Source organism: Elephas maximus, chromosome 3 (genome assembly GCF_024166365.1).
Source record: "Elephas maximus indicus isolate mEleMax1 chromosome 3, mEleMax1 primary haplotype, whole genome shotgun sequence".
Lineage (NCBI taxonomy): Eukaryota > Metazoa > Chordata > Mammalia > Proboscidea > Elephantidae > Elephas > Elephas maximus.
The window spans coordinates 108,934,835-108,948,703 of record NC_064821.1 but is presented as its reverse complement, the minus strand read 5'-3'; the positions used below and the strand labels follow the sequence as shown (position 1 = coordinate 108,948,703).

At 35.3% G+C, this 13,869-nt stretch overlaps 1 protein-coding gene across 5 annotated transcripts in view; it reads right to left on the bottom strand.

Annotated features, from left to right (window-relative positions):
• Positions 1 to 13,869, bottom strand: part of EFCAB7 (EF-hand calcium binding domain 7) — a 54,959-nt gene that overhangs the window by 25,797 nt on the left and 15,293 nt on the right. For all 5 annotated transcript variants that reach the window (XM_049879471.1, XM_049879472.1, XM_049879470.1 and 2 more), the window contains exons 7-10: positions 11,996 to 12,137; positions 8,430 to 8,539; positions 3,843 to 4,000; positions 3,075 to 3,208 (exon numbers count right to left, since the gene is read on the bottom strand). In XM_049879471.1, the coding sequence (XP_049735428.1) occupies positions 3,075 to 3,208; positions 3,843 to 4,000; positions 8,430 to 8,539; positions 11,996 to 12,137 (544 nt within the window). The remainder of the gene's footprint in view (positions 1 to 3,074; positions 3,209 to 3,842; positions 4,001 to 8,429; positions 8,540 to 11,995; positions 12,138 to 13,869) is intronic.

Below are 13,869 nucleotides of genomic sequence, written 5' to 3'. Positions count from 1 at the left end.
ACATTTTCCTGTGTAAATCTAAGTATGCTCATTTTAACAATATTTGTAAAGAAGACTAAATCTGCCTAGAAATAGCAAGCTATGTCTAATTCCTGAATTTATCTATAGATAATAAACAGCTATTTGTTACTAATTATATTCTTTTAACTGCCCTAGAACAAAAAAATTTTATTTTCCAGTTCCCATCTGTAATATAGCCAAAGGAAATGGATACTCTTATTTGAAAAAACATCTCTTTTGTAAGCTTTATTGGGAGGAAAGCAGCAGGAACATATAACTGTTTAAAATCGGCTGAGTAATAGTTTAAAATATTTGGAAAGTGACTCCTGACTTTTGCAGGAAAAAAAACTAAATGTAGATTAAATTAGATCATAGAGAGAGATGGTAGCTACTAAAATGGAAATTGGAGCTACTACGTAGTAAAACAAGGAACTCTGGAAGTGCAGTGGTTCAAGCACTAAACGTTGGCAGTTCGAACTCACCAGCTGCTCCATGGGAGAAAGAGGTGGCAGCCTGCTTCCATAAAGATTACAGCCTTAGAAACTCTACAGGGCAGTTCTACTCTGTCCTATAGGGTCATTTTGAGTCAGAATCAACTTGATGGCAGTGGTATGTAGCAACAGAAGATTAAAAATTAATATTTGATAAAAATAAAGTATCATTTTAAAGAAAAATGTATTTAGATACTGTAGTATAGAGACTCACAATAACTAATCTACTTTTAAAATTTTAAATTCACAGTCTTCATTAATTTTTAAAAAGTTTATTAAAACTATTTTACAGACAAATGATACCAGGAAAGAAAGAGTAAAATGAATATTACATATGACAACAAAGATAAATATTTCAGAACCTAAAAAGGCCCCGTTTCTTTAGCAGTGTTATTAACGTTGGTGACAGAGACATTTCCCCTAAATCACTTTTTAAATCAATCATTCTTAGAGCTTTTGATAGCGTGGAGGTTAAAGTTCTGGTGTGAAATCCAGTTGTGAAACTTTTTTGTGTAACATTGGTCAAATTACTTAACCTTTTTGATTCTGTTTCCTTATTTGTAAAATAAGAATAATAACAGTACTTATCTCATGTTGTTGTTGTTGTTAGGTGCCGTTGAGTTGGTTCCAACTCATAGCGATCCTATGCACAACAGAACGAAACACTGCCCAGTCCTGAGCCATCCTTACAATCGTTGTTATGCTTGAGCTCACTGTTGCAGCCACTGTGTCAGTCCACCTCGTTGAGGGTCTTCCTCTTTTCCGCTGACCCTGTACTCTGCCAAGCATGATGTCCTTCTCCAGGGACTGATCCCTCCTGACAACATGTCCAAAGTATGTAAGACGCAGTCTTGCCATCTTTGCTTCTAAGGAGCATTCTGGTTGTACTTCCTCCAAGACAGATTTGTTCATTCTTTTGGCAGTCCATGGTATATTCAACATTCTTCACCAACACCACAATTCAAAGGCTCTTCTTCGGTCTTCCTTATTCATTGTCCAGCTTTCACATGCATATGATGTGATTGAAAATACCATGGCTTGGGTCAGGTGCACCTTAGTCTTCAAGGTGACATCTTTGCTCTTCAACACTTTAAAGAGGCCCTTTGCAGCAGATTTACCCAATGCAATGCATCTTTTGATTTCTTGACTACTGCTTCCATGGCTGTTGATTGTGGTTCCAAGTAAAATGAAATCCTTGACAATCCTTATAGCACCTGGTATATGGTAAGCTCTCAAAAAATGTTAACTATTGATTCTGATAATCTAATTAATTTATTAAACTATAATTTTATTCACCAACAACTTTATCATGAGAAAATCCTAAGTACGATTCACTCTCATGGAATGTGCTTTGGTGTCAACAAATACAGAATTAAAAGATTATATCATTAAAGTTATAAGATTATTGTATCTTCCTATAAATAATACTCTTTTATGTGTATTATCAATCTTATTAATCAAACTTTAATATTATAAATCAATATTTCTTGTTATTGATTATACTATTTAAACTTTAAGTTAAAAATAGATATATTCAGAAAAAACCTTTACAATATTATTTTTCTACCCTACTTGGTGTTTAGATAAACAGATTTATCAGAGCCCCACCTGGCTTAATGATGTTGCCACGTTTAAACAGTTTTCACAATTAGAGTAGTAAGATAGGTTACTATCCAGGGGACACCACACTGAAGATGAGTTCATCTCTCTTCTGATTGTAATCTGGCCTCCTCATACTTTTTGTTCTGTGATCTATAATTGGCTATGCCTTTCTAGTTTCCCCCTTTGACCTTCCAGTCTTTGGGTTAAATAAGTACAAGCCTCACCCTCTTCCCAGACTCCTCCTGGGTGACAATTGTGTTTGCCTCATTGTCAATGTTATTCTTTGCCCATCTTGGTATTTTTGGCTTCCATACCTCAGGGGACAAACTTTCTTAATTCAACTCAAATACAACAAGCATTAAAGAATTCTTAACATGCATAAACTTCCTGGAAATCTGTGCTTTACTGAAACCACTTAGCTCTTTGCTGCCCTCCCCTGGCCAGTTTTTGTCTCCTGACCACCACCCATTAAAAAAAAAAAAAAAAAAACCATTGCCTAGGAGTTGACTGACTCATAGTTGACCATTATAGTCCCAGTGATATCAAGAGCTAGGGTGAATTTTTTTTTACCTTCTAAGCCCCACAAGGAAACCCTGGTGGTGTAGTGGTTAAGAGTTGGCTGCTAACCACCAGGTTGGCAGTTTGAATCCACCAGGCGCTCCTTGGAAACCCTATGGGACAGTTCTCTCTGTCCTATATGAGTTGGAATCAACTCGACGGCCACGAGCATAGGTTAAGCCTCAAAAAGCGTAGGCCAAAATTCGAAATTACATTTAAATAATTCATATTTTCTTTTAACTTGAGTGCTACATACATCACTTATCCGCTAAAGGATAATTAATTAATGATAGTACATTTTAAACTGTTCTAAACACTATAATAATATTCCACAGAGGAAAAGTTTGACATCTTATTTCTTAGGGATAAAAACGTGCTATATACTGACTTTATTACAAATCCATTAAGAAGAAAAGTGCTTACCTCTGCAGACAGCCCAAGCATCTTCATCACATTTCTCACCACTTGTTCTCAATTCAAAAAAATTATATTCTTCAATGCTAAGAAGACCATTTCCATCTAAATCAATAATTTCAAATATATCTGATAAAGTTGACCTAAAATTACAGAATGCAAATTATTTCTTATCTCTAAGGCAACTAGACTGAATAAAGTTTCCATGAGGATAATATTGAAAAGCAAGTTATATCAAAGACATTACACAACTTTATGAACTGTAAGTTAGCAAATTCAAACATATTTTGGCTCAGTCTAGTAGTACATGAGATAAAGCTGCTTCTAAAGCAATCATAGTGTATCAACACACAGTAGGAATCAGTGAATACTAGTCCCCTTCTTTTTTACTTTCTCTAACCTACTTTCTTCTTCCTCTCTACTCACAGTCAAATCTAATTGTCCATATCTGGGAGAACTACCTAAGTTTTTGGATTTCATATCTGACAGTTATCTAAATCAATAGTGCAACTAACAGTGTCTATTTCTACAGCAGTGTCTAGTGGGGGAGAAGTTGGTAGATGTGTAACTAAAGTTGACTTGCCAGATGTGTGGAACCTAGAAATGAAAGACAACCCCCAGGCCTGTGAATGGAGTACTGATTTCAGACGCCTAGTGAATGAGTTGAGTTACTGAATTAGAATCAGCGGATAGGTGTGGAGGTTGGCCAAAGGAAAGAAGGGGGAGATAGGCTCCTGATATATATCCAGTCTAGATGTTATGGTTCTTAAAACTTACCTAAATTCCTTTGTAAGAAATAATTCCCCCATTTCATCTCTATAAACAAGTTGAGCTTCTTCTGTTATTGGCTTTATTTCTTTCTTCAGCTTACAGCCAGTAGTGAAAGGAATTAACCAGTACATTCCAGGTCCTAGTTCACCAGTCCACCCAAACACCTTTTCTCAAAAGAATTCAAAACAAAATAAATCAAACAAATAAAAATAAAAAAATAACTATGTGTGACTCTTAATCTTTCTTTTGAAAGGGACACATTAGAAACAATTTTTAAAAGCAATATTGACCAATTCTATTATAGTTTAAATGAAATATAGAAATTATCAAACAATTAATATCACATGCTAGCAAAATTCTGTTGAAGATAATTCAGTAATGACTACAGCCATACAGCGACAGGGAGCTGCCAGAATTTCAAGCTGGCTTCAGAAGACCTGGAACAAAGGATATCATTGCTGCTGTCAGATGGATACTGGCTGAAAGCAGAGAATAAATACTAGAAAGATGTTTACTTAAGTTTTATCAACTATGCAAAGCCATTTGACTGTGTGCATCATAACAAATTATAAACAACATTATGAAGAATGGGAATTCCAGAACACTTAATTGTACTCATGGGGAACCTATACATGGATCAAGAGGCAGTTGTTTGAACAGAATAAGGGGATACTGCATGGTTCAAAATTGGAAAAGGTGTGTGGCTGGGTTGTATTCTTTCACTTTATTTCTTTAATCTGTATGCTGAACAAATAATCTGAGAAGCTGGGCTATATGAAGATGATTATGGCATCAGGATTGGTGGAAGATTCATTAACAATCTGCAATAAGTAAAGGACACAACCTTGCTTGCTGAAAATGAAGGCGACTTGAAGAACTTACTGATGAAGGTCAAAGACTACAGCTTTCAGTGTGGCTAATTACCTCCTTTGCCATGAGACCAGAAGAACTAAATGGTTCCTGGCTACCATTACGAATGTTTTGTTCAAAGATTCTACAGAAGAATCCTGATCAAAAGGAGGCAAAATGTGGAACAGAATTTCAAATGCTCATGGAGTCTAGATTTTCTGGAGCCATTGAAGCTGGAGGACCCCCTGAAACTACTGACCTGAGATAATCTTTTAACCTTAAACCAAAACTATCCTGAGGTCATCTTTAAACAAAATGATAGCTTAACTTGTAAAGAATGTCTGCCTTGAGCATTGGACTCTTCTAAAAACTATCTACACATATGGGAACAAATTCACAACAGCAACTCAAAAGATTAGATAGATACTTATGGGCAATGAGTTTATGTTAATGGGGAGGAAAAATTTGGTAAAGGAGGACGAAAATGGTTGTACAACTTGAAGAATGTAATCAATATCATTGAATTGTACATGTAGAAACTTTTGGTGTTATGTTCTGCTGTGTATATTTTCAACAACAACAGCAACAAATTGAAGAAAAAAACTACAGCCTTCAGTATGATGTCTGAACGTGAAGAAAACAAAAATCCTCACAACTGGACCAATAAACAACATCATGATAAATGGAGAAAAAATTGAAGTTGTTAAGAATTTCATTCTACTTGAATCAACAATGTCCATGGAAGCAGCAGTCAAGAAATCAAATGACATATTGCATTGGGCAAATCCACTGCAAAAGGCCTCTTTAAAATTCTCAAAAGTAAAGATGCCACTTTGATGACTAGGGTGGTCTTTTCAATTGCCTCATATACATGGGAAATTTGGATAATGAAAAAGAAGACAGAAGAAGCATTTGAACTGTGGTGTTGGTGAAGAATATTGAATATACCAAGGACTGCCAAAAGAATGAACAAACTACTAATAGGAGAAATTTGAAGCAAGTATGGCAAGACTTCAACTCGCTAACTTTGCACACGTCATCAGGAATGATAAAGCGGAAGGCCAAAGAAAATGAGGGAAATCCTCAATGAGATGGACTGACACAATGGCCTTGATGGACCCAAATGTACCAACCATCATGAAGGCGGCCCAGGACCAGGCAATATTTCGTTCTGTCATACATAAGGTCACCATGAGTTGGTGCTGACTTGATGATAACTACCAACAATAACATTTATAGTTTTATCAATCTTTTATAGACCTTATTCTTTTTGTTAATGACAACACCAGAATAAGCCCATTAGATGTAGTTTTTCATATATTTAAAAAATAAATACCTAAAATAATAACAGGTAAGAAGCTATATATCTTCTAAATCTTCTCCCAAAATTTTCAAAAATGGTTGTGATGCAAATATCTTTAACAGGAAACAAAGAGAAAAACCTTAGGATTTTTTTTTTTTTTTTATGAAAACACTGAGCTTCTTTTTAAAAGAGTGATACTTTCTAGATTACATTTCTCTAATTTCATTCAAATAGTAATACAATTTTTAAATCAGATTTCAATGACACAATATTTGTAAAGAGTTCATTATTTGTACATAATAACTGTATTTTTAAGAGCCTATCTTTTTGTAAAAAACAATTTATATGGACAAAAGCACTGGAATTTCACTATTATTTATGATAATGAAGACTATAAAACAAGATGGCAGAATCCCAGATAGACATGTCTTATACAAAACACAGTTTTCTATCAAATATTGAATATTTATAATGAGTACCAGGACATTTGTATATGGAAACATTTTATTCTTTTGTTCTAAAAAAGAAAGCAAAATGGTATCCCTCTACTGACCTCCTTAGAGCTTGCTGGAGCCCAGTGGCTTCCTATAAAACCTAGGGGTTATCTCTGCCAAATATATTAAATCAAGGTATTTTCTAGCAGTAGTTAGGCTACTGCTAGAAATATAATAGGCATGCAAACAGCAATTTGCTTTTCAGCACAGAATGGTTCTAGGGAATCTTGTGTACAAAAAATTCCCTTCAAAACCCAGGTACATTTAGATCATCCTAGGGACTCATGCACAAAATAAAGTTGCTCCTCTGAATTCTAGGTTTAGACCCATTTCTACCCTGACACGTCAGAGGAATCACACCAATCCCAAAGTGAGCACGTCTATTTTGCTACAAGAAGTAATCCAATATAACTGAGAGTCATTTCAAAGACTGAAGGTTGACCAAATCCACTTTCTGGAAACTGTATCTTTTAGATTGGCCAGATGCAGACTGATATCCAGGAATGAAAAATCAGATCTCTGTGCTTCTTAATATATGTTATTCCATCAACCTGTCATCTCCACATATAACCTTGAATTTGCCACTGTGGATGGCAAAAAGTCTTTCATGTGCACAAAACTCTTAAAGAAAGTAACTGTAAAACTAAAAATAAAAAATCCTTTGTAAATATGACATATTACAGATAAACAGAAGCCTATATAGTAAAGAGGTAAGTAGAACTCATTCAAACTTTATTACTGGCTTACTACAGACTAACATTTTTACACATGTAATCTTATAAGAAAGACATTTTACCCAAAATGAAATGGGAAAAGCTATTGTTTTTGACAATGCTTTATCTTGAACTTAACTTCGTAGTCAGTTCTGAAGAAGAGTTTAGTCAAAACATTAGCTTTTGTCATTTTATTTGTTTCTTGCCTATAACTATTCTTGTCTGTTAGGAAGGCTACAATAAAGACTTTTATATAACATTCCATCAGGGAAATGTTTGTCAGTGGGCCTATATAAAGATTAAATATGATATTGCAGTAAACCCTTGAATAGTTTTATTCCTGTTGTTGTGCAGGAGATGTATTTTGTAGTCCTCATAAAATAAATAGTCACGTTTATGTATCTACCTCACATATCTGGCCTCTGAGTAAATATACAATTAGAAAAGATCAGAACAACCCCACAGGCAACATATAAAATCATTTAAAAGCATTTCTTCATATCAAACTATTTTTAAACCATAGTATCAGTCAAGCCTGAGGACAGTAATCTTAAAGTTTTTCTTTGTGCAGCAGTAGTATAACTAAGATAAACATCTGAAACAACTTTTCCAAAGTCTTGAATTGCTTGTATTTAGAGGCAAAAATCCACTGCCACGAGTCATTTTTATTAAGCATAACAACAACAACAAAAAAAAAGTTCACATGTGAAGCATCAGGGCATTTAGAGAAGAGGAGAGTGAAATACTAAGAAGTTATAAGTGATTTGCCCAATGTCGCCTACTTATAAAGGCAAGACTGTCAATCAAGCCTCAGTTGTTAACCAATCTCAGCAAGCAAGAAAAAAACCCATTGCCGTCGAGTCAATTTCAGCCCATAATAACCCTACAGGACAAAGTAGAACTGCCTTTTGGGTTTCCAAGGCTGTAATCACTAAGGAAGCAGACTGCCACATCTTTCTTCCATGGAGCAGCTGATAGGTTTGACTGCTGACCCTTCGGTTGGCAGCCGAGTGCTTAACCACTGAGCCACCAAGGCTCCTTAAGCAAGAAAAAATCCCTCACAATTAATAAAACAAATAATATGTATAGGGTTTAGGAACTGTATATACCTTAATTGGAAGGGAGGACACAAAAGTTTAAAAGACAAAGAAAATATAGAAAAAATATTACTTTTCTCCAAACTTGAATTCATATTATATTTTAAAATTAAATATTAGAAGATAAATATGTATACTTCTCTATTTCGCAGTTCAGTAAAACACACGAGCTGTAGATTTGCGTGACTCTCATTCTCTTTAAGAATATATAAGGCAGTATCAACTGATAACCAAGGGGATGGTTTTCCTATAAAACAAAAAACCCAAGCACCTTAAAGTAAGCAATCATAACTTTCTCTTTCCTATCTAAGAAAGAAGCTAGTGGTTTCTTCCCCCCTTGGATATTTTTTAGAAACACACATTCAATTTTTATATGTAATCATCATAGCATTTGCAATAAGGTATATACCCATATACAACGATCTTCTGAGAGACATTCTCTACATACTCACTTTCTAAAAATCAGAACTTTTCTTGAACCTATCAGACAGCTGATGACACAAGCCAACCAAGTAGTCTGAAACTGAAGGAAAGACAGGCCCTTCCAAGGACAGATGGGATGGAAGCACTGGCTTAGCTGTGGTGGAACATGGGAGGAAGAGATGTCAAGCACTATCTACATGCTGACACCTGCAAAACTTGTATCTTCAGTTAGGACCTTTCTTCTGAATGTTAGACCTGAATTTCCAAATGCCTATTTGACATTTCCACTTGGATTTCTGTGTCCAAAACTGGATTCCTCACCTAGCGCCTAAAAACAAACAAACAAAAACAACCAACTGCCCATCTATACTTTTTCCATCTCAGTTAATGGTAACTGAATCCTTTCAGTTGCGTAGGTCAAAAATCTTACGATCATCTTTAACTCTTTTCTTCTCTCACATATAACCAATCCTCAAGAAATCCTATGGTTCTACCTTCAAGAAACATCAAAAATCTCCACTTTTTATCTCTCTATTACCTACGCCCTGGTCAAAGCATTATCAGTCCTCTCCTGGAATTCTGCGGTAGCATCCTAGCTGGACTCCCTGCTTTTACCCACATACCCTTTGGTCTATTTTTCACACAGCAACCTGACTGCTCTTGTAAAAATGTAAATCAGATTACATCCTGCATGTACTCAAAATCCCCTAAGGGAGTAGAGAGTTGGAAGAAGATTGCTCTTAACCTATCAACAAGAAAAAGTGGATCAACTAAAAAATGATAACTTTCCTTGAATCCATCAGATAGTTGAGGTCACAGGGAAAGTAAGTAGTCTGAAATCCAAGGAGACAGATTCTTCCAAGGATTGAACAGATGTGAGCACGACTTAACTGTGGTGGAGCACAGGAAGATGAGATGTCAGGTACCATACAAGAAGAAGAGAGAGGGCAGAAGAAATATTTAAGAAATAACGGCAGAGAATTTTCTAAAAATAATGAAAGATATCAAGCCACAAATCCAAGAATTTCAGAGAACCCCAAGCAGAATAAAACAAAATGGCAGCAACAAAACATAAAAAAAAATCTAGACACATATTCAAACTGTTGAAAATCAAAGATAAAGAGAAAATCTTGACAGTAGCCATGAGAAAAAACTCAAAAGGGTTCCTCATTTCTCTGCACTCAAGTCCTTATTATGGCAAAAAATCTCTACCCAATTTTGACCCCTGTTCCTTCCTGTCTTCATCTCCTCCTACTTTCCCCTTACTTACTCCTCTCTAGCCTCTTCGGTCGTCTTCTAACACCAGGTACACTCTCACCTCAGAGCCTCTGCACAGAGTATTTCCACTACCTGGAATGCTCTTCCACTTTCTCTACTCTTTGTCCATCTCCTGTGTCACCCCTACATCCGCAAAGCCTACTCCCTTGCCTTCAACAGAAGACTAAAAACATGGCCACAACTATTTCCCTCCCTGTAAACACAGCCCTTCGCCATATGACTCTGCAGCTACTTCCATCAATACAGCAAGTCTATTTTTCCACTCTAGCAATCTGGGCTTGCCTTGTGACTTTTTATGAACAACAGAATATAACAGAAGTGACACTGTGCCAGTTTTGAGCCCAGACCTCAGGAGGTCCTATTGTGTATCTGTTTTCTCTCTCAGGTTCCTATTATGCCATGAGAACAAGTCCAGGCTAGCTTACTGGAGGGTGAGAGATCACATGAGGCAAAGTCAAGCTGTCTCAACTGAGATGCCATGCATGTGAGAGTATAGCCAAGATCAGCAAAGCTGTATAACCTGCAGCATAACCTGCAGCTGACCTTAGACGCATGTGTGAGCTCCTCAGAAAAAGCCAAGCCTGGCTAAGACCAAAAGTCGCCAGCTGACCTACAGACTCATGACTGAATAAATATTTAACTGTTGTATGCCGCTGAGATTTGGGATAGTTTCTTATCCAGCAACTGATAACACACCTCTCTCGAAGTTTGCTCAAAGACTCTTTCAAATGTCACCTTCTTAATAAAGCATGCACTAAACACTCCATTTAAATGGCAAACCATATCCTCTCAGCATTCACAATCCCCCTTACCCTCTTTGTTTTTCCCATGGCATTTATGACTTTCCAACATACCATGCCATTTACTATTTATTATGTCTATTATTTATTGTCTGTTTCTCCCACTAGAATGTAAGTTCCATAAGAGCAGGGGTTTTGTACTTTTTATACTCTAATGTATCTTACCCATTGCTGTCGAGTCAATTCGGACTCATAGTGACCCCACAGGACAGAGCAGAACTGTCCCATGGGGTTCAAAGGAGCAGCTGGTGGATTCAAACTGCCAACCTTTTGGTTAGCAGCTGAGCTCTTAACCACTGCACCACAATGATGCTTGTCAGGTAACAGGATCTCAGTAAATATTTGTTAATTAAATGAATAAAGGAATCTTATTCATAAAAATATGAAGAATTAACAATTACATTGAATTTTTAGGGCTATCTTCATTCCTTTCTCTGAAAAATGACTACTGTAATCATCATTTAAAACTGTCAGCTACCAAATGTTGTAAGCATCCTACAAGACATCCAGTGAAAACTTTCAGAATTTCTAAAGGGGAAAAAGAATGGGGTGGGAGAAAAACACTCTAATAGAAAATATTTATACATAAACACAAGAAAAATAAAGATCAATTTATAACAACATTAAAGGAATAATAGGAAAAACCCCCTTATAGAGATCTTCCGCTGATTAAAAAATCATTTTAGACACTAAAAAAATTACTAAATTTTCTCTAGCAACTCTGTACAAAAGAAAGAATATTATCATGAATGCAAAGATCATTAAGGAATGTCTAAGTTGTATAACATAGGACTTGGAAGGTATTCAAAAATACTTGCAGTTTCTTATTGTTCCAAATTATGCTTCTATAGAATTTCTCCTAAATGCATTATTTTTTAAAAAATTGATAAAGGGAAAAGGTTAAGGATTAATTAACAAAATGTTAATTCTATATCATGAGGAAACCAGGAAACAATATGTTCTTGCTTTTAAATGAATTGAAATAAAACATGCTTTAAACATAAACACAAAGCAATTTACTTGTTTTGCATAATATGATACACAGTTACCTATAAACTAACACCTTATTTAAGATGTAACCACATTTCTTACTTAGGCAGATTAATTTCTTCACTAAGTAGGACTATCAAATAATTACATAGGTATTTTCATAGATGACACATTATGGCATTTTAAAAAATACACAGAAACTTTAAACTTGCCTTCAACTTGACTCAGGTTTAATGGCTTAATTGTTAGATAAACCATGGATCTCTGAGGTATTTGCATCCTGTATTGATGGCTGATGACTTCACTGTCTTCTTCTAAGAAAAAGCAACCTTTTGATTGTGCACATTGCCACTCCTGAAAAGAAGGAAAACATTTTTTTCAAACAGTGCTTATTAAATGTTTCCAGCATGTTTAGCAATAAGAAGAAACCAGAGGAGAACATGAAAGAAATGTCAAGTATAGCCATTGTCCTCCAGGTATTTGCAACACAGGAGGTAAAAACAGATGACACAATACAATTTTATAACTGGTGGTAGTATACAGTTATATATTCAAAAAGTGCTATAATCCCAGATCCTAAAATAGTGCCCTACACATTGTAGGTGATCAAGAAATGTTTGTTGTCTGACTAATGGGGAAAGGTGACACTGATATAAACTGAGTGGGCAATTCGTGAACTGTTCCTTCAAGGACGGATAGCATTTCCATAAGAAAAGATAAGAAAAGACATAATGGAGAGAGAAAAACAAGAAAAATAAAGTTCATGATGATGAGAAGTCTAAAAGCAAGATAATAAATAATGTCCTGTAATAATCAGGATGAGATTGGTGCTTGGAGCATAGTAAGAATGGAGAGGTAAACACCACTAAGACTGACGGAAATAGATGGAAAGAACAAGAGACAGGGCTTTGTGTTTAAAAGATAAAGTATATGGCAACCAAAATAATTGTTTCAAATCTAGGTAACTAAAAAAACACTGTGATGAATAAAAGTTTCACACTACTACAATATGTTAATAAATATAAAATACCAGTTTTGAGAAAGACCGTTCTATGAGATTGGTTCTCCATCTCTCAGTCTAGCCAAAGCCCTTCTCCTAGTCCAAATTAACATGTTTATGTGGGGGCTCAGGACCAGAATTAAGAAGAACTTGAAGATGGTACCTTGGGTAGATAGTAAAGGATTCTTTATTGAAGTTAGGGGAAATTAACATAGATGTATACAAAAATGCTTTCCTCTCTAATACTAGTAGGCCTGCCTACCTGTAACAAAAGTTCTAATGACTTCCAAAAATAGCATACTAATGAGGCTTTGATGTGATTTTATAAAGGATGATTTTGAAAAATTACGTATAAGGATAGTTAGATACTGAACTCAAGGCTTTAGTAATATTAAGATAACTACTGAGAAAAGGCGTGCATTAGCTGTATCACAACAAATCAAAAATATTATTAATCCATTATAGAAAGAATTACTAGGGAGCTGAAAAGACAAGGCCAAACATAATTTATATTGAGGTATTTACACTTTTTTTAAGGCTAAATTCTCCTAAAATGTGCTAACTCATCATTTTTCTATTATATATGCCAGAATTATTTTAATGTTTTATGTTAGTTTCCTAAGACCAAAATACATTTCAAGTTAGAAATTTAAAAACAGAAAACAGTTGCTATAATTCTACCACTCTAATTTGTTTTTATGTAATACTTTTAACACTGGCCTTATATAGAAACCGATTTTTACGTTTTAATGAAGACCACCATTTTATATTCTACTTTTTCATTTAATGTTATATCAAACTCTTTTGTTATACATTTAGGTCATTTCCAATTCTCATCATTATAATGCTAAAATGAATATTATTTTGTCTACACATTGGCAATGGGGTATTTTCTGATAAAATATTTTCTTGAGAAAACTTCCAGGCAAAGAATTTGTATATTTTTAAGACTACTAACTGTTGCCATCGAATCAATTCTGACCCACAGCAACCCCACAGGAGAGAGTAGAACTGCCCCATAGAGGTTCCAAGGAGCAGCTGGTGGATTCGAACTGCCGACTTTTTGGTTAGCAGCTGAGCTCTTGG